The 21,546-nt window shown below is 37.3% G+C and overlaps 2 protein-coding genes across 2 annotated transcripts in view; both read right to left on the bottom strand.

Moving 5' to 3' along the window:
• SV2C (synaptic vesicle glycoprotein 2C) overlaps nucleotides 1-16,864 on the bottom strand; it is a 210,629-nt gene extending 193,765 nt beyond the window's left edge. The window contains exon 1 of the mRNA XM_044663106.1: nucleotides 16,202-16,864. Coding sequence (XP_044519041.1) covers nucleotides 16,202-16,781 — 580 coding nt within the window. The 5' untranslated portion in view covers nucleotides 16,782-16,864. The remainder of the gene's footprint in view (nucleotides 1-16,201) is intronic.
• Nucleotides 6,538-7,705, bottom strand: LOC123236724 (eukaryotic translation initiation factor 2 subunit 2-like). The gene has a single exon (XM_044663117.1). The coding sequence runs from the start codon at nucleotides 7,552-7,554 to the stop codon at nucleotides 6,553-6,555; it is 1,002 nt and encodes a 333-aa protein (XP_044519052.1). The 5' UTR covers nucleotides 7,555-7,705; the 3' UTR covers nucleotides 6,538-6,552.
• Nucleotides 16,865-21,546: the final 4,682 nt, after the last annotated feature.

The raw sequence follows: 21,546 nt of genomic DNA, 5'->3' as shown, positions 1-21,546 counted from the left end.
TATGCCACCTTGAATCTGAGCATCTGTGTTGTTTATCTCTTTTATTAGACTATAAATGGAAAGACAGTGCAATATGGTGGGGCTAGAACTGAACTGGGAGTCAAGACAACAGGTTTCTCCTGCCAGCTCTAGCTAGCTTGTGTGATATGGGCAAATTACATAAGTAACTTCCTTGGATCTCAGTGGTCACATTCATAAAAATGAGATCAGAGTCTTCCCAATCTAACAATATTTGATTCACATCTAGACATCATTTTTGTTGTTCAGTCATTTTCAGCCAGGTCCAAATCTTTGTGACCCCCTTTATGTTTTTATTTTTGGCAAAGATACTGGAGTGGTTTGCCATTTCCTTTTCCAGTCCATTTTATAGATGAGGAAACTAAGGCAAATAGAGTTAAATGACTTGCCCAAGGTCACACAGCTAGTATGTGTCTGAGGCCAGATTTTAACAAGGGAAGATAAATCTTCTTGATTTCACATCCAGAACTTTATTCACTGTACCACCTGGCATATACAGTACATCATCATCATCATCATCAAGCACTGTGACAAATATTACAAATAATATAATAGTAGGATTATCTACTTTGGGCTTTGCAACAGCTCTGGGAGGGAAGTGCTATTATTGTTATTATTCCTTTTTTTTATTAGATGAGAAAACTAAAGCAAACAGGCTAAGTGACTTACTTAGGGTCATACAGCTAGCAAATGTCTGGTCTTGGATTTAAATTCAGGTTTTCAGGGTTTCAGGTTTTCATGATTCCAGGACCAGTGCTCTATCTACCAAGTCACCTAGTTGCCTAATCCATGTTGCAGATATTTAACAAAAGTTTGTTGGATGGAGAAAAATTCAAAATTTGACCCAAAGCCCCAACATTAGACTTCCAAATGACTGACAGATGGGATCAGATTTCTGGAATCTTTGGCAATTGTGATTACCACCCAGACTGGTGACAATGTGTCCAGCTGTTAGAAAATGTCAGTCTGCTAATGGATTCTTTGAACACTTGGAAAAGCTGTCTTCCATTCACTGTATTTATTTCTGCCAGGAGTTTAGCAACAGATCTCGAGACATATCTGCCCTTGCAGGCAAGGCTCCGTTCAAAGCCATGTGTTAGCAGGAAGCCAGACTCCTAGACTTACTCAAATGACTAAAAATACACAGACACACACATTGATAGCAAAGCAGGTAAAATCAGGTCTATAAAAACATGAAGAGAATCTGGGATAGGTTTTTCAAAGTTGATTTTTTTTTAAACCTGAAGGATCTAATGGCTGTAAACTCTTTAATATTGGGGGGCACAGTAAATAGAATTCTAAGCCTGGAATCAGGTAGTATTTAATAGTTGTGTGACCCTGGGCAGGTCATTTAAGTCTATCTAGTTTTTCCATCTGGAATAATAATAGCACCTACTTTCTAGGGTTATCGTAAAGACAAAAGTAGATAATATTTGTAAACTCTTTTGCAAACCGTAAAGCATTACGTAGATGTTATTATTCTTGGTTAATTGGTTAATTAGAGGGCAAAGGGTCCCAAAACAGCTGGTGGCACAGTAGATTGAGTGCTAGTTCTGGAGTCAGGAAGAAGCGAGTTCAAATCCAGTCTGAGACACTTATTAGTTATGTGATTCTCACATAACCTCGATTTCCTTCAGCTTTTTTGATTATAAAATGGGGATAACAATAGAACCCACCCCTCAGGATTGTTGTGAAGGTTAAATGAGAAAATACAGGCATCACTTCCACATTGAGAGGATCTGGAAAATCCTTGAAAATTTCTTAGCCTTTCCTTTGTATCAGAGTAGAAGGCTGATTTTTTTTTCTTTTATGGGGTGTTTAAAGTACCTTATTGTAAAATTTGGGTTAAGTATTTGGTCATAGGCTATTTGTAGGTCAATGTTACAATATTTCTAAATTTCTAGCCTTTGTGTTTCATCTGTTGGCTTTCCCTTTCTCTTTTTGCAAACTTTAATTTTTATTTTAACTTTAAAGACAAAACTGTGCATATTTGTGGTATTAAAAGATAAAATATATTTATTTTATATAATGCCATACATTTATTTTATGCATTTTTGAGTTTCTAAACTTTTTATGTTTTGTCTGCTGGCCTTTATGTGTCATCTGCAACTTCCACAAAACTTAAGAAATATTCCTATTTAATTTCTTATGCCAATTCATCAAAAACATGATGGGAAGAGTTAACTGTATTTGTAAAGGGATAGTGCTTGGCACATAGTAAGCTATAAATGTTTGCTATTATTATTATGCCTGGCAGGACCTCTCAAGTCTTTGAATATAGTCTGGTATTTCTTTAACATAAGTTCTTCTGTGAGCACTTGGTATGATTTAGTTTGCTCCCTCCTCTCACCTTTTTTCATTTTCTTTAGTTCCATTTCTATTTCCTTATGCATCACATGTGGGATTCAGATATTAGGCTCTAAATGTAATGGATCTACTATTACTGATGATAAAAATAGTCTGCTTAAGAAATACTTTTACAGATCTTTTCCATTTTGTTGTCTATGTATTGGCTTTTCCACACTTTAATTGCTTTTAGCATGCTTAAGTTTAACTGAATCTTACTTCAAGGTTTTTAGAAACTAACTCATTTCTTTTTCTACCACTCCTTGTTTTATAAGGTGATATTGTCTACAAATATGATTATCCTTTGCAGGGTTTCACACCAGACTATATTTTAAAATGATTCTGATCCAAGGTGGTTTCTGAGTTGTTTTTTTTTTTTATTCTTCATTGTGGAAATTACTCCATAGCATTTAAAAGTCTATAGGAAAGACTGAAAATCTGTTTCAGTGTCTTTTCCTTTATCTACTTCCCATGGTCATGGTGGGGAAGGCATCAATATTTTGATGGAATAGGTAGGTTAAAGCTGTTATAACTATAAAACCTGTCTTTTTCTTATCTTTAATATATATGTTTTTAAAATTTGCACTGATTTTGACTTATACTCTAAGATAGTGATTCCCAAAGTGGTTGCCACTGCCCCCTTGTGGGTGCTGCAGTGATCCAGGGGGGTGGTGATGGCCACAGGTGCATTTATCTTTCCTATTAATTGCTATTAAAATTAAAAAAATTAATTTCCAGGGGGCTAAGTAATATTTTTTCTGGAAAGGGGGCAGTAGGCCAAAAAAGTTTGGGAACCACTACTCTAAGAGATCAATGGTGTCTGAATGCCCCTAGATTAGTGATGGGCAAACTTTTTAAAGAGGGGGCCAAAGGAAAGGAAATGCTCATCTGTCAGTCTGTTTCTAAGGCAACTCTTTCGAAATGTATCCTACTCATTGTATTCATCAGATTGGGAATAATGTCATGTTGCCAGAGAGAACATTTCAGGGGGGCGCCTGTGGCCCGAGGGCTGTAGTTTGCCCATCACTGCCCTAGATGACTGATTCTGAATTTACATATATATATACATATACACATATATATGGGTTTTTTTCATGAAGATACAGTCAATTTTATTTTTTGTTTGTTTTAGCATTTGTCATATCCAGTGGTTTCTAATTCTTTTTCTTGAAAACTATATTAATGATACACATATGTATGATAGTTTTGTGTAGTCTCCAACCCTTTGACCTTTTTTTGTTTCTTAATCCTGAACCATATTTTTCATCATCATCCTCCTGTTAACCTTTGCATTGAAGTCACTAAGTTGCAACACATATGTTGCTTTCTTTGGAGGGATTTCATTAAGTAGCTTATAGGTATTCTCAGACTCTTCATTCTTTGCAGCAAAATATTGGCAATTTGACCAAAAATCTCAGGGTTATTGTTTTGCAAATGTTCATCAGAAGTGGAAGGAAGGAAGGAAAGAAGGAAGGGAAGAAGGGAGGGAACAATTATTAAGCATCTATTTTGTTCTAGGAACTGTGTTAAGTACTCTACAAATGTCTCATTTGATTCTCACAACAACCTGAGAAGTGGGTGCTAATGTTATTAACCTCATTTACAGTTGAGGAAACTGAGAAAGGAAGAGGTTAAGTGATTTTCCCAGGGTCACACATCAACTTGGAATACAGCTATTTTTTGGACATTCTAGGAGTTCCTAGTCTTCAGGAAGAAAGATAGGGTTGGTTGAAGTAATTCTATGAAGGGCCATCTCAGAAGAATATTTTGCCAAATGATGGAATTCCAGAGTTGGAAGCCAATTTATGGCCATTTAGTCCAACCTATGCCTGAAGAAAAGAGCTTTCTCTGCAATACACCTGACGAGTAGTCTTATAACTGTTGTTTAAATATATCTAATAAAGGAAATACCCCAACTTCCTGGCAGTCTACTTCATTTTTTAAAGATGGATTCAGTTGATCAATAAGAAGTTTTATCTTATATCTAGTCTAAATTTGTCCCTTTGCAAATGCCACCCTTTGTTCCAAGTTTAGCCCCCTGGGACCTGGGTCTAGCTTCTTATTCTATGCTTCACCCCTCATCCTCTCATTTTCCACTCCATGTCAGCGATGGAAAAATACTATCTTTGGGGGTCTCTGTTCCTACTCAAGAATGGCTACTCTCTGTTCCTAAACTACTACCTTTGGGGCCACATCTTCCTCAAATGGAAAAGGGAGATTATATAAACAAATGATAAAAATCAAAATTGACTAGAATCAGAGAAAGTGGCATATATTTCTGAAATTTTTCTCTCTTCTTATTTCTTTTGGATTACAGGTCACCCAAGAAGGAAGTGTGAACATAGAAAGTGAGAGTTAAATGTTTTTCCAGGAAAATCTCAAAGGGAATAATACAATGTACTGTATTAAAACTTTTGAGAGTTAGCTCTGTAAGGCCTGTCTGTGACCTCTCCAATTATATTGCTATTTAGTCTCAGGATACTTCAAAATAAATCGGGCTTTTAAAAAAGCAGAAAAAGAGATAGATGGCTTTGTCATCTGGAAAGTGAACTTTTTATTTGATTTCAGAAGAGAAAATCACTAGGCTAGAAATTGGGCCTTTTCCAGGAAAGCAACATTAACCCACTTCCCCAAAGAGCTCAGGCCTCACTATTAAAGGTGAGTCTCAGAGCATATCCTAATTTGTCCCAGCTAGACCAGAAGAGGAAGAAAATGACAAAGATGCGTACTTTTTCATTGAGACTCTCCTGCTCTGGGTATTCTTACAGTTTTACTTGTTACTCAGATTAGTCACCAGCCTTTTCCTTTATGTATAAAAACAACTATTTAATTTTTTTTGGTGGTTTTTTTTTCAGATGTAAGTTATATATCAACACATTCCCACGTAGAAATGAAACATTCACTGGGGCTATTGCAACCAAGCACTATTCATATTTTTCAAACAAGAGGAAAAGTAAGGAAAGGAAAAGAGAATTAACCTAAGTTATTAATACTGCTATAAATCTGAAACAAAAATAACCAGACTTAAAACTAAAAGGAGCATTAACTTCTCCAACCTATTCTTTTTAAAAAGGGGAAAAATACCCAAAGGGCCTCAGAGGTAGACTGACTTACCCAAGGTCTCATAGATAATAAGGAGCTCAAACATAGGTCTTTGAAGTCCAAATTCAGAGTTCTTTTCACAGTGTCACACTTTTAATCAGTTAAAATGAAGATAAATGATTTGACTTGACATTTTTAGCAAAAGATGTAATGGACAAGGTCCAAAGCTTATCTCTTTAAGCTGTTTGCTTTGGCCTGAGATGAATCTTTGGGCTCTTTATGATTTGGAATCAGAGTTTTAAGCTAAGAGTTTTCCTCTTTTCTATATCCTGGACCCCCCCACTCTGGTAGTCTGGGGAAGCCTGTAAACCCCTTCTCAGAATCATGTTTTTAAATCTATAAAATAAAACAATATATAGCATTACAAAAGAAACCAGTTATATTGAAATTAGGATGTAATTTTTTTCCCCATCCAAGTTCTTGAATTCTCTGAAATCTATCCGTGGACTAACTCCTGTTTTGTAAGTATGCTCTAAACATCTCCCTTAATTATATAAATCTTTCTTGATTTATATCCTAGAGCTTTCTTCCTTATTTTGAGCTCCAAAGGGCAATAGCATAATGTCATATTCCTTTAAAAAAAAAAAAGGAAGAACAAAACCAGTCTGAAGCTCCTGCCTCTAGAACTGGTCAAGAAGGAGAAGATGGCAATAGCATCTGTTTATGCAGTAGAGATGAATGATTCATCTTGAAACTAGTAAACTTAACTATCCCTGGAGAAGTGACTGAAACAATGAGACATATGCTTCACTTCCTTTCTACTCGTTTCCAAGTTATTTTTTTTCACTGTTAGAATAATTTTAATTTATCTTGCATTTTACAGAAGTCTAGGAACGGTTTTTCAAAAAGCACCTCCTCTTTTCCCCATCACGTTTCTCTGACAGTTGTTAAAATATTCAACGAGCATGTGAACAGCTTGAGGATCTGCATCTTGCAAGGATTTCATAGACCAACCAACCCAATGCCAAACAAGAACTTGGCAGTTTTTTTATCTTGCTTTTAATACAATGGTAAATCCACTCAGATCGTAAACCTGTCCAGCCACATCTCCAAAATACTTTGCAAAATTCAGTGTCGTTTAGCAAATTAGTTAGCTTTGGCACGGAGCTGTGCTTGCTTGCCTGTGACGGCCTGGAACCCAGTTTTGATGCTGGCGATGGAGCAGCGAGAATGGCTGGTCTCACACTGTAAGAAATAGAGTCGTGTATCCTTCTGTAGGATTGCGTCTGGTGACCGACATGTATGGCAGGTGACATACTCCTTGATATATCTTCTCAAGATGTTTTCTATCTGTTTCTGTTGGAATCTTCCTTTGATTACAAGTTGATTATTACCATCTATGGAACCACTTGTACCCAACTCAGCCAATAAAAACGCCAGGAGATGTTTGGGTTGACGATGTAATAGTTTACAGATATCTGTGAAGTTGACAAAAGAAGTTTTCTTGGTTCCTACTCTAACAACCTGTGGAGGTTTCATGACAAATTTTCTTTTTTCTCCAGCAACCATATCTGGATTCTTTTCCCGCATTATGTTAAATACTCGATTCAGCAACTCATCATAAGTATAGTCTCTTTCTGAGCCTGCCCATGCAGGGTCAGTCTGATTGCTAAAGGAGATTCCATCATCCTTTTTGCTGTCTTCATCTTCTAAAGCTTCTTCTTTCTCTAGGATTTCATCCTCATCTGGGAACTTGACATTCTTCTTTTTCTTCTTTTTGTTGCCGAGCATAATATCAAGGTCATCTTCTGGTTCTGCTGGTTCTTGCACATCACTTTCAATCTTTAGGTCCTTAACATCTTCTTCAGCTTCATCAATATCAAATATCTTTTTTGTTTTTTTCTTCTTTTTCTTTTGATTGAAAAAGTTTAAGTCATCCAGGTCATCATAAGCATCTTTCTTTCTACCATCCTCTTCATCAGCTTCTACATCTTTGTCCTCTGTTGGCTCTGGTTCAGTTTCTTTTGTTTCAGAGGGTTGTGTTTCTTCTGTCTGTGCATCTCCTTCTTCATCCAGCATAAAAGGCTTCTTCTTCTTTTTCTTCTTCTTGCTCATAGTAGGATCAAAAATCATCTCATCCCCGGACATGGCTGCAGCTCAAGAAGTGCGGACAGAGAGTTGAATAGCCTGAGTCGCCGATTCAGGGCCCAGTCCAGCGATGCCACTGCTGCTCCTGCCGCTCCCAGCGCCGCACTAGCCTCTTGCATCAGCAAAAAGGTCCAAGTTATTTTTTATTTAAAAACTGAATAATTTACTTATTCCCACCCAATCCCTCTCCCCACTACCCCTGATAGCCTGTTTCCTCATAAGTACTCATAAGGATATCCAAGGCTACTTTGATAAATGTTTTTCCTGTAAACACAGGAGTATGTTCCTGGGGCACCCCGATCTCCTTCAAGCAAGTAAAGGTCTCTCTTATCACCTAATCACACACCATTGCACTTGGATCTCTTTTGTGTTTACATGTTATTAGTGTGTATCCTCCCTTCCCACTCACCTCCATCCTTCCTCCCCCTAAATTGAAAATTCCCAAAGACCAGAGCTTAATTTTAATTACCAATTGTTCTGCAGTATTATTTACACTTCCAGAATATCATCTGCGATATCTATATCACCCCTAGCAAGACAATTAACCCCAAACTGCCTATCTCTCACCACTCTTCTGCCTTGGAACCAATATTGGCTTTAAAATGGAAATTTGAAGAGTTTTAAATTTTTTTTTAAGTGTTGCTTAGGGAAATGTAATATCATTAGGTTTTGTGAGACCAGGTAACAAGGGAACCATATGTTTTACAGTACACCTAGCATAGTATTTTGTACACTGCTGGTGCTCAATAAATGAATATTTGTTGATTGACTGAATCCATGAATGAATTAATTCAAGGGGAAAGCACTTTGGAAATATGTTTTCCAAACTGTCATAATGCAGGCCATGCCTCTTTTTCTTTTGTAAAGTCTTGGTCCCATAGCAATGGCTCAGTGTGGTAATTATATTACAAAGCTATTTTATGATGAAATGAAAATGGAAAAACAATTTAAATGCCTGTCTAAAAAGACTCAGTTAGGATGCAATTATGAGTGAAATTATAATGGAAAGAATAATTGAAATGCAAGTCTGGAAGGCCCAGTTATGATGCTGTTTAAGTGCTTCTATCAGGAACTCTCACAACATGGAGCAAAACTACATATTCCTGAGGACACGTATTTATTTCACTAAAGCAAATAACATTTGTGGATGGATGGAAATATTTCTGTACCAATTGTTCTGCAGTGTTATCTACACTTTTGGAAATCACCTACGGGTGGGTGAATATCATTAGGTTTTGTGGGACCTGCTGATAAGAGAACCTCATGTGTTACAATGCTTTGGTACAGCTTGAAGGAGATAAGGAAGCAGTGGCAGGGCTTAGCTCAGATCCCTCTTTCCCTTTGTCTGTTAATCTTTTAATACTGAATTTAGAATTTAATACATTGCAATATATTCACTAGCGTTACCAATGTGGAAAGATATTTATTCTATAATTTGAGTCTGGAAATACTAAACTGTTCAGATGAGATTCTAAGTAGCCTTGGTTCTCTCCACTTGAAACATTCTGCTGAAATGTTTCTTTTTATTGAATTGTGAAAAAGGCTTTTATCCAAGGCTTTGTAATGAATAGACTCTCTCACCAAAGAGAAAAATAATTTAGAAGCGAGGGTTGGGGAAATGCATTAAAAAGACACTGGAGTCTATGGAATAGACTGCTGGATTTTGAGGCAAGAAGATTTTGGTTCAAATCCTTCCTCTAATACTTACTAATTTTGTGACCCCAGGTAAGTCATTTAACATTTCTGAGTCTCCATTAGTTCTATAAAAAGAAATATTACCTATAGTAACATATACACACAAAATCATATAGATATATAAAAATATAAATTAGGGTTTGATTTATTGTTTTGTTGATTGTCTAGGCCAGTGGTTCCCAAACTTTTTTGGCCTACTACCCCATTTCCAGAAAAAAAAATATTACTTAGCCCCCTGGAAATTAATTTTTAAAAATTTTAATAGCAATTAATAGGAAAGATAAATGCACCTGTGGCCATCACTGCTCCCCTGGATCGCTGCAGCACCCACCAGGGGAAGGTAGCGTCCGCTTTGGGAATCACTGGTCTAGGCTTAAGAAAGTTAAAGGAAGAAATGTTAATTATGTAGATTAAGTTTAAAAGTGTGCTGTGCATACCATGGCTTTTGAGAGAGCTAGAAATTAATATGTTCTAGTATTGATAGTACAATATATATATATACATAAATATTATCTATGGTACTAAATACATACAAACCTAACATGTATTTTTTTATGGAATACATAGGCATATTACTTGATGGGATACAGATTTATATTTGGGAATTTCTATTATTTAGTATTGTAGAGATTTCTTTACATATTTATGGAAAACATACATGGTATTTGATTGTATACATATGAATATTATATAAGTATGTGTATTTAGTACCATTGATGATATTTGTGTGAATATAATACTATAGATATACTATGCTAACATCTAGCTCTCTGAAAAGTCAAAGTATATGCAATATATTTTTAAGTTTAATCTATATTATTAACATTTCCTCCTTAACTTTATTAACTCTAGAAAACACTCACATATGTAAATATATGAGTTTATGTGTATATGTATAAATATATTAGCGTGTATATATAATTTATGTGTATATATGTATGAGTTTATATGCATATAATGTACACATACATATATATATACATATATGTAGTGTGTGTCTATAGTACTGTATCTATCTCAAAGGTTTGTGAGGCTCCAATGTGATAGCATACACAGTTATATAAATGGCAATGATTATTTTCTTGAATATATTCTGCATGTTAATGGTTGAAAACATATTTTCAAATACTTCAAGAACATTACATTTGACAAACATTTATCAAGTACCAGCTATGCATAGAGAACTATGCTTGGCATTGAGGGAAATACAAAGAAAAACAAGATCCAGTTTCTGTCCTCAGAGAGCTTGCAATCTAGTAGAGAAATAAATACACAGATTATACAATCCTATGAAATAAGTCAAAATAGGTGCATAGTAAGTACTTAATGAGAGATATAAGGAAGGAAAGATCATGTATATGAAAGACATGGAAAATACTCTCCAACAATCTGTTTTCCTCCCAAACCTTATTGCATTTCCTTTTCCTTAAGCAATTTAAGAAACCAACACTGGGAGAAATAGGAAATGATCTAACTCAATCATCTAAAGGAGCAAAACATTCTGGAAGGTTAGCTGAATTAGTCTACACCATCTTCTATGTACTGTGCTATATAAGAATGTCAGGAATAATCAATGACTTTAAACTCATACTAAAGCTTTTTTTACACTCTGACTCACAAGACTCATGGGAAATGTTACTTGGTCTCAATTCTCATATATGGCACACTTCTCTTTTTTTAGTCCTTAACTGGCTGTGGTCCCTTTTGTAATAAGGACACTGTGCTTTTTAATTTCCTGCAAAACTCCAAAGATATCACATTATAAATATACATATTCTCTATGATACTCAGGCTTAGAATACACATTTTGAAAATGTACTACAGTACCTATTTGAAGATTTAGGGTTAAGAGTTCAGAATCTGGGGTCAAAGCATTTTTGTTTGAATTTTGACTGCTACATCCTACCTGTGTGGTCTTAAGCCACACAGGGCTTCCATTTTCTTATTTGTAAAAGGAGATGGCTAAACTAGAGGATTCTCAAGGTCTTCTCCAGCTTTACAGTAGTTCAATGATTTTCTTTTGCTAGAAGGTTAAATTTCAGGATCAAGTACTAGTCATAAGCTAGGACCTTCTTATTTGATACAAGGTAGGTTTCTGGAACTCTTGATTTTGTGATTGTTTGGGATCCAACTCCACTGAGGAGGAACTCTCAAAACTTCTCCATAAGTAGGAGTTTATGAACTCCTACTTATGGGTCCAGGCACTCTGCATCCTCTTGGTTGTGATCATAGTTATTGCCTTCTCTATGTCCAAAAGATGGTATGGCTACCATCCTTGGTGCACATGACCACTTTACATGGCTACCACGTGGTTCCCATATGCCTTGTTGTACTAAAGTCTTCTGATGGTGACCCCCCCCCCAGGACCCCAACATGATTCTGATTCAGCCAAAAGAGGGAAAGAACAAAAGGGAGAAGAGTTTGTCAGCTCCCTTTACAAGACAGTACAAAGGAGTGGTTTCTCTTAACGGTGTGTCCCCCAACAGTGTAGCCAGCCAGTTAATCTTAGAGGGAGCCACCATCAGTGAAACCCCTACTTTAGGAGGTATAAAGGGTTCATCAAAGTCCTACCCCCCCTTGCAGGAGTCCCTATAATATATATTTTTCAGATGGATCAAGGAACTTTCCTGATAGTATATATAGGATATATGTATGTATACATATATTTTTACACATATGAACATACATATATGCCAGTAATCAAGTATAAAATGCAAGAACTATGAATACATTGTTCATGTACAAGATTAACATTTTCCCATACATGTGCTTAATGGCATTTAAGAACACGGTGTTAAAAATATTCTTTTTTTAGAGACTGGGTAGCTGTATCTTGTCCAGACTGACAATGTAGCAGCAGTCACACATGGACTTAATCCCACTACTTTGACCTGCTCTATTTCTGACCTTGACTGGTTTGCCCTTCTTTAGTCAGATTGGTAGTTCAGTGCTCTCAGGTGCTCAATGTATTGGTATCAGATCTAGTATAGACACTCAATCAGCTTAGCATACTGCTTCTCAGAACTAAGTTCAATAAACCAGCCTGGATCTCTCAAGTGGCAGTGATTACAAATGGGTACCGCCTTGCCCAGTTAAAAAATACACACTTTGAATTTATGGCACTAATATTTGTGATATACAATGATACATAACTGTTAAAGGAAGACTCTGGATCTATTTCCTAAAGTGTGTGTGTGTATGTGTGTGTGTGTGTTTTGTGTGTACATACACACTTCATTGGTATTGAAAATTCCTGATAAGGGTAACTAACTCCCTCTTCCAATTCTTCCATTGTAGACTTACACCTACTTTGCAACTTCTGTATTGAGAGAAGTACCTGGTACCTTAAAAAGTTGTATGAGTCGTATAGCCAATCCATGTTAGAGGTGGGCTTGAAACCAAGTCTTCCGATTCCAAGACTCTATCCACTATGCCACGTTGACATATATATTTTAAACATATATTTGTCCAAAATTAAGTGCCACTTGTCAAATCTAATTCTTGGTATGGAATCAGGAAGACTTATCTTCCCGAGTTCCAATCCAGTTTCAGAAACATTCTAATTGTTTTACCTTGGGCAAATCACTTCACCCTGTTTTCCTCAGTTTCATCATCCATAAAATGAGCTGGAGAAGATAATAGCAAACCACTCCAATATCTTTGCTAAGAAAACCTCAAATGAGGTCATGAAGCATCGGACTTGTCTGAAATAACTGAACAACAATGAGTTTAGGCTAGGATTTTAAAAAATCTTATCTTCTGTCTTGGAATCAATATTGTATTAGTTCCAAGGCAGATGAGCAATAAGAGCTAGGCAATGGAGCTAAGTGACTTGCCCAAGGTCACATAGCTAGGAAATACTTGAAACCAGATGTGAAAATCTAGGAGTTTAAGGGACAGAAATATCATTATACTGATTGCTAAGCTTATGACTAACTCTACTGATTGTATAAAAAGCATCCCTGGAACACTCACACAAAAAAGACATATGAAGACACATACTTATATCCTGTATATCCCTACCACGCCTGTAATTCTGATCTTAGTCTGTCTCTATAAAATCTAACCACATATTATTCCATAGACCTATGTTTGACAGAAATTATGCAGTCTTATCCTAAGGTAATCAGAGAGCTGGATACACACACACACACACACACACACACACACACACACACACCACACACACGCACACACACACACTGGACCACCAAAGCCACCAATTTGACATAAAGACAATTGAGGGCTTGCACAATTGTACTATTTATATTCAAGCCAGAAAAAAGGTACATTCTGCTTGTCAGTGTCTCTAGTACTGTATGTCTTCATATTGTGATTCTATCTGGCATAGCTGTCACTGCTGACCTCATAGGGAAAGGGTCAAGCCTAGCCAGAATGCATTAAAACTCTTAACAGGGATTGCAGGGAACTCAAAAAATCACCAGAGAAAACATCATTTATCCTGTTGTGGTAGGAGCAATACTTCTTAGGATCCTGCCATGTGAACTTAGATAGCTTTTCCCAAGATCTTCTAGGTTTGTTTTTTCTTAAAAAGTACTGAAACAGTTCTCAAGACCTAATTGTTACAGAAGTCTAAGGCTTGAAACCATCGATTCAGCTTCCTGGTAGACAAAGGCTATAAAAGTGGCCAGCCTGGAGAAGTCAGTGCCCCTTAGACATAGCATGAGAGTCATCACATCCTTCCCTGCTGACCAGACTAATTTCTATACAGAGATGAGGGAGGCTACCTCTATGGAAACCAGCGCTATATCCTTGCTGAGTATCCAATCTGTTACCAAGACCTGTCCATTGTACCTTTGTAACACTGTACATCCCCTTCTCTTTTCCAACACTACCATCACCTTGGTGTAGGCTCTCATTATCTCATGCTCAGACTATTTCAATAACCTGCAGGTGAGTCTCTCTCCACCCCAGGCTATACTTCACTCAGTTATGAAAGTGACCTCCTTGAAGTCCAGGTCTACTCATACCACCTCTTCCTACTTGATAAACCCCAGTGGCTCCCAATTACCTCCCAAAGTCTGTATTTGGTATTTGAAGCCCTTCATAACTTCTCCCCTACCCAACTGTTCCAGGCTTCTTATACCTTATACACCTGCCCATACTCTGTGATCCAGTGACAATGGCTTCCTTACATGAAATGGTATCTCCCAACTCTTGGCATTTCCTCTGGCTGTCCTCCATGACTGGAATGCTCCCCATCCTCATCTCTGCTGAAAACGTCTTCTCTGGCTTCCTTCAAGGCAAAGCTAAAATCTTCCATTCTATGTGAAGTTTTTTCCAAACCCTTTTATTTCTGGCGTCTTCCTTCTTTTAACTGTTACTAATTCATCCTGCATTATTACTTGCTTGCATGTTTTCTCTCTTATTAGACAGGGAGGGCCTTGAGAGCAGAAACTTTTACCTTTCTTTGTATGCCTGACTCTTAACACAATGCCTGGCACAAAATGGACTATTTTTAAAAAATCCTTCCCTTCTGTCATAGAATCAACACTAAGTATTGGTTCCAAGGCAAAAGGGTGGTAAGGACTAGGCAATGGGTGTTAAGTGGCTTGCTCAGGGTCACACAGCTAGGAAGTATATGAGGCCACTTTTGAACCCAGTACCTCCCATATCCAGTCCTGGCTTTCTTCCACAGAGCCACCCAGCTATCCCATGATAGACTCTTAATAAATGTTTATTGACGATCTTTTCTATGATATGGTTAAGTTAATGCCCATCAGTAAATTTCTAGATGATCTACAAATGTCTCATTTTATTTAAATCTTGAACCTGAATTAAGGGATTAGCCAAAAACAGATATGACCTCTAATGCCTATTTAGAAAATCTTTAAGAGAATTCTTTTTAAAACTAAAGAAATGATAGACTAGGAGGGGAAAAAATCCCACATATTCATATAGACAACACTAAAAGGAGCAGAATCCAGAGACATCTAACCATTTGCTTATTACACTAGAATATTAATATTAAATGTTATTTGAAAATCAGATTTTATTCCAATGCTTTGTAATTATCTCCTTTATGGAGAAAAAAATTGCTACCATATTATTTTCATATAGTAATTAAGCCCTCTAGTAAAGTTGGTAAAGAAAAAATCTTATGATAATATATATAAAAATATATTGCTCTAAATCAGAGGTTCTTAACCTTTTTTAATAGACCCCTTTTGCAGTAGAGTAAAGTCTATTGCAGTAGTATGCTAGAGACAGATCTTGCCAGCTCACAGATGATCGTTAAATTTTTAGTGCAAGCAAATACAATAAATCAAGACTTGCTTTATTTGTTTTGATTGTCAAACTTAAGAAAGCAATAAGGGAAATGTTAAAGATATAAAATAATATAAAAGTGTGTCCTGTGTACATTTTTCTGACAGAAAGCTGGTTGTTAAATATTTATTAGCATACCTCTGCCTATAGGCCACCTCTCAGAATGATGTTTTTTGTAAACTCTTACTTTCCATCTTGGAATCAATACTGTATATTGGTTCCAAGAGAGCAGTAAAGGCTAGGCAATGGGGGTTAAGTAACTTGCCCAGAGTCACACAGCTTAGGAAGTATCTAAGGTAAGATTTGAACCCAGACCCTCCCATTTGTAGCCCTGGTTCTCAATCCACTGAGCTACCCAGCTGCCCCCCAGAATAATATTTTTAAATGAATTTTTAAAAATCACCTAGGATTACAAAGGAAATCAATCATATTAAAAGGTAGTTATCAAAATATTTTTTACAAAGTTCATGGATCCCACCTTAAGTACTCCTCCTCTTTAAATGTGTGACATTTTTTCTATTATATATGTATGTATGTGTGTGTATACACACACACACATACACACACACACACACACACACAGAGAGAGAAAGAGCGAGAGAAAATAATGTTCAGTTAAAAGACTTCATGTCACTAGATTAATAACCATAACAAATTGTCTCACCTAACCATCCAGATCCAGAATTTGGTATGCACATGTCAGTCTCAGCACTTGGCAGTACGAAGCCCACCACAAATACTTCCACGCCATCTGCCATGAGAGCCATCCCCAGGACAAAGAAAAGAGCCCATTGAAAACGTCCATGGCCGCATTCCTGAATTATTAGCTCGTACTGCTGGGCTAATTCTTCCTCATCAGCTTTCCTTTCTGATTCCAGTTCACTGCGATCCTTATATTCCTCACCTTTGGGCTGCCCAATAGACACGATGCTGTCTTTCCCTTGATTTAGATTGGGAATGCCCTGATATTCACCTTCATAAATTTCATCATCTTCATCATGGCCTTCTGTTGCTTCACTTGACCCTTCGTCATCATTGGCTTCCCCATCATAGGTTTCTCCTGCTGGGTAATAATCATCATCTTCTTCTTCATCCTGGAACCGGCTGTAGGACCTCTGGGTGTAGCCATCCTGGGCCCGGTCCACAGCCTGATTCACCTTTTTCACTGTTTGTTTCTTCACTTCTTTGGCAATGTCCTTAGCACCTTTCACTAAGGATGTCCTGTCCCTATGGGAGTCATCCATCTTCTGCTGACCTGTGGCAGGTGAGAAGATGCAGATTGATTGTGGGACACAATCTGGCCCAGGCCTGATGTCAGTTGGGGAGTACCGAAAGCATGGTCCACTTCAGGTTCAAAAACAAAACTGCAAGAGAAGAAGAATCAAGAGAGAATAGAATTATTATTCCTTTATATGCCTACTATTCCAGAACACAGATGTGCCAACACTACCAGGTGCTCCCAAAGGCCTGGAATTCACACATCTACTCTGGTGGCCTTTCCCTCTGATTTGACAACTTCTTTCAGAATTTCCATTTAAGGAGGGTACCCAGGCCAGCCATGTCTCATTCCTCTCTTTCTCTATCTTGCCACTACCTTCATGTTTTTCTCCCACCACCCCTACTTGGCTTCCTTTTATGTGTTATCTTCCCCCAATAGAATATAAATTCCTTGAGGGCAGGAACCATCTTTATTTCTGCTAGGGTATTAGTAATCCCAATACTTACTTAGCACAATGATTGGCACAAATGAAGTGGCTTAATAAATACTCATTAACTGACTGACTGCAACCAAGAGGCCAACACTATTGAAATATATCTCTTATCTTAATAGTCAAACAATCAGGCAGCTAGACAGCACCATAAATTCATCTTTCTGAGTTCAAATCTGGCCTCAGGCACTTACTAGCGGTGTGACCCTGGGCAAACCACTTAACCCTATTTGCCTCAGTTTTCTCAGCTATAAAATGAGCTGGAGAAGAAAATGGCAAACCACTCCAGTATCTTTGCCAAGAAGACCCCAAATGAGGTCACGAAGAATCAGACATTACTGAAACGATACACCAAGTCAAGCAATCATCCACAAATTTCACTGCTTATACATGCATTGTTTTGGATTCTTTACTGATGTTCAGTCTCTTCCTAAAAGTGTTGGGTGTGGACTTTTATTTTTACCCTAAAGTGCTTTCAATCATACTCCAGAGGGATTATTACTTGAAATAGAAAAAGTGAAATTTCACTTTTCAAGTAAATTTAACAAATTCTGAAACACTTCAAATTATACCTGTTGTTGTTGTTCATCCTTTGTTTTTTGAAGTGGACCATTGAACCACAGGTGATGTCTTGACTTCTTAGTGAATTGGATTTAAGTGAGGCAGAGTTGCATAAGGAGACAGAAAAGGGCACCATTTACAGATGGAAAAGATATACCAATGGCAGAGTGCATAAGCACAAGATCTTTTTCTGTTTTTTCACAATGATTCATTTTAAACCTATTACAGTGGAAAGAAAGCAAGTCACGAGACTAGGGTACAACTCCTATTTATTGCCTGTGTAATCTTGAGGAAGTCATATAGTCTGTTTCCTTAGTTAATATATATATATATATAAAGTAAATCTTAAAACACCATACAAATGCTAGCTATTGTTATCTCGGAGTTGGAATAGATAGCCTCTAAGATTCTTTCCTGTTGTATCTGCCTTAAAGGAGTTTAGATTCTCCTTGGTGATAAAAGGGAAAAAGTCCTAATAACTGGGAAAATCAGAGGAGGCATCATAGAGAAGATAATACCTGAATATCATTTTACAGGAAGATAAGGATGCAAAGAGGTAAATATGAGCAGACTGTATATTCAAGCTATGAAGAACAACTTGGAGGAATGTAGGGAAGCAGGATAAATAGCGTCAAGTTTAGGAATAGTCCAGTTTGACTGAAATGTAAATATGTGAAAGTCTGGAAAAGCAAGTAGGAACTCCATTGTGTATAACCTTAAAAGCCAAACCATCTATAAAGAAAATGGAACAAACACTGAAGGTTTCTAAGCAGGGAACGACAAGGTTGGACCAGTGCCTTATGACTCTGTGTTTTGACAAGTATTACTGTAGGTGTGTGAAAAATGGATTAGAGAAAGAAGAGACTGGAAACAAAGGAACCATTTAGGACCTGAAGTAGGGCTTTAGCTAAATAAATGAAGAGAAAGGGAGGAATGCTGAGTAATTGTATAGGTAGAATCAACAGTACTTGATAACTAGTTGGATGTGAAGGTAAGTGAAAGGGAAGAATCAAAGATAACACCAAGGTTATAAATTTGGTAACTCAGAGAGTGAAAAAGGTTGTTAACAGAAGAAGAGAAGTTTAGAGGAAAGATGAGTTTAATTGGAAACATGACGAGTTCTGTTGCAAAATGAGTTTGAAATGTTAATGGGGAATCCTTGAAGAGAGGGCCATCAGACAGCTAGTGATACAAAACCAGTGCTCAGAAGTAAGATTATTTTCACTTAGACTTCATTGATAAAAGAAACATGAAAATAATCATGGCTTTGATCAATATACATATTCACATAATCAAACTACTTTCTGTTCCAAGAATAGTACCCCCTACTTCTATCTCCAGTGTTTTGCAACTAAAGCAGGAGAGATGGAGTGGTTGTTTTTTCCAACCATTCCATCCTTATGCTTTTTGCTGAAACATCTCAAATTTCACATAATTTCTTTCTGAAGTGTCCTTGTCTGCTTAGAGGGAAATGGACACAAGTCTTTAGCTGATTTCATACAAGCTATTAATCAGTTGTTGGCCATAATATTCTATGTTCTATATTCTTTATCTTTTTAAAAAATAATTCATAATTAAACTACTTAAAAGTTTACAATGGTATTTTCCCCAAAATGACTTTGCTTGGTAGGCAATGCATGTATTCTTATCATCTTATTCTAAATGAGGAAACTGATTGTCATGACTCATCTAGAGATAGAAGAAAGTTTTTCCCCATTTTTAATTTTCCAAGTCATCCAGTTCTGACTGCATTTAAAACACAAAATAATTCAAATGTATGGTATAACTTTCTACTTTTTCTAATTACTGTTAGTATAATATCCTAGTAAGAGATCATTTTTAAAAAAAGTTTAAACAACAATATATAATTTAGCCTTAAGGTAAATGTAATAAAAAGAGAAATATGCGTTCATGTCTTTTAATGTAGAAATGTTTTCTTTTTACTGAACACCAATTAAGTTCCCAATGTGTAATATGGCAGCACTACCTGCTATGAAAAAAGATGACTAGCAGTCAAGAATCAATCAATTACCCTGCCTCCCTAATCAAGTAAGAACACCTCTACTCTATTAATCAAAGTCATTGAATTGGGTACAAAAAAGTATTTGATCTATTTGGAAATAGTTGAAAGCTATTTTTATGATATTAAATGACAATATACAGTAAATTTACTGGGGTTAGCTGGAGAATCTTAGTCATGTTCTGTGGGGCTTGAATAAAATAACAAGTGGGTTTGAAATCTGGCCATTTGAATGGCAAGCTCCTTGAATTATAGTCAAGTCCCTAAGAGACAACTCCTAGAGAGGTCTCTTTATCTCTTCTTCCTCCAATCTCTCCCCACCTTTGAGAAAGGGGTGACTGTGAATTTTAAAGCATCAGAAGTCTTAGGCTTCTCATCAGCATCCTAGCAATGTCCTTAGAAAAGTAATGGCTGCTGGTGGTATCTACATCAAGAGACAAGGACAAACTAGACATAGTGAAGAAAGGCAAGTTTAGAATTCTATGAGGATGAATCATGTAACCATGGAAAAATATCCTTAATTAATTAATCAATTAATTAAATAGATTAAAAAAAAAAGAAAAATAATTCTATGAAGAACTCAAGAACAGAAGCTATGCCATGTTTAAGGGGGACTTTATGAGTGTTTGACAAAAGGGGAAAATGACTTTTGGCAACCAAGACCTATAAGATAACACTTTGCCACATGTGCTCTTTAAACTTGAGCCTTCTTTCCCCTGGATTCGGTGTGTACTAGTGGAAGGTGAGAGGGGATGCCGTACCAACTGTTATGCTATGTTAACAAAAAATCATTTCTAAAAGCTAATTAAGTCTGGCTAACTAATTGATCAGCTGATAATTAATAAGGGGGTGGGAGGAGGAAGTATACCAGTGTGGGGTGTTTAAGTATTAGAAAACTACCCCAAATCCTCAGATTTATTCCCTAGAAATGTGAAGAGAGGAGTAATCGGCCTTCTTTTGTGGAATCAGTCTGCCTAAAAATGAGAGTTTAGGATTATAAACCCAGAACTTGTGCTTCACTACACATAGAGATTCAAAGAAAAACATCACGGGTTCCGGGTTAAGATGGCGGCAGAGTAAGAAGCAGCTCTTAACCTCTCCTGACCGAAACACACAAAACTCCTCAAGGGGACATAAAAACAAGTCCAGACGAACGGAGGAACCCCCACAACAGGGCACAGCGTGGAAGGTACATGGAATCGAGGCATTTCCATGCTATAAAGGGGTGAAACAGCCCTCACGAAATCTTGGGCTGAGCAACCACCCCACCCCCAACCCCTCCACACTCATCTATAGCTCCGAACCCAGCTAAAAAGAAATAGAGCAAGTTTGGGGCACCCATCGAGTCATCAGCAGCTCCGGGACCTGTTCCTGAGAGCAGCAAGACTTAGGACCCCATTAAGTCAAAAAACGCAGGCGAAATCTGAGCGCGGGAGCAGGACGCTGGGCGCAGAGTGCAGGCTGAGCAGAGGCATGGGTGGAGGCAGACACAGCCAGGAACTAAAGCCTAAGTGGGGAACCAGTGCAGACGGGTATACGACTGTGGAAGCAGTGCCCTGAGACTTGTAAAGAAACCTCCGGCAGAGGATCAAGCAAGAGGGCCCACCAGGGGGCTTGACCTTGGAAAAAACCAGAACTCAGACCTCAGGAGCCAATAGATCGCGAACAGACACTGAGCGCGAGGATAAATCTGAGAAGCTGCTGGGCTAATGATGGCTA

The sequence above is a fragment of the Gracilinanus agilis genome, chromosome 1 (assembly GCF_016433145.1).
Source record: "Gracilinanus agilis isolate LMUSP501 chromosome 1, AgileGrace, whole genome shotgun sequence".
NCBI classification, from domain to species: domain Eukaryota; kingdom Metazoa; phylum Chordata; class Mammalia; order Didelphimorphia; family Didelphidae; genus Gracilinanus; species Gracilinanus agilis.
Note: the sequence above shows the minus strand (reverse complement) of the source record. Positions and strands in the feature narration are given on the sequence as shown.

What these genes read in the sequence shown, in the direction of transcription:
- LOC123236724 (XM_044663117.1), bottom strand. Translation starts at nt 7,554, where the DNA reads ATGTCCGGGGATGAGATGATTTTTGATCCTACTATGAGCAAGAAGAAG.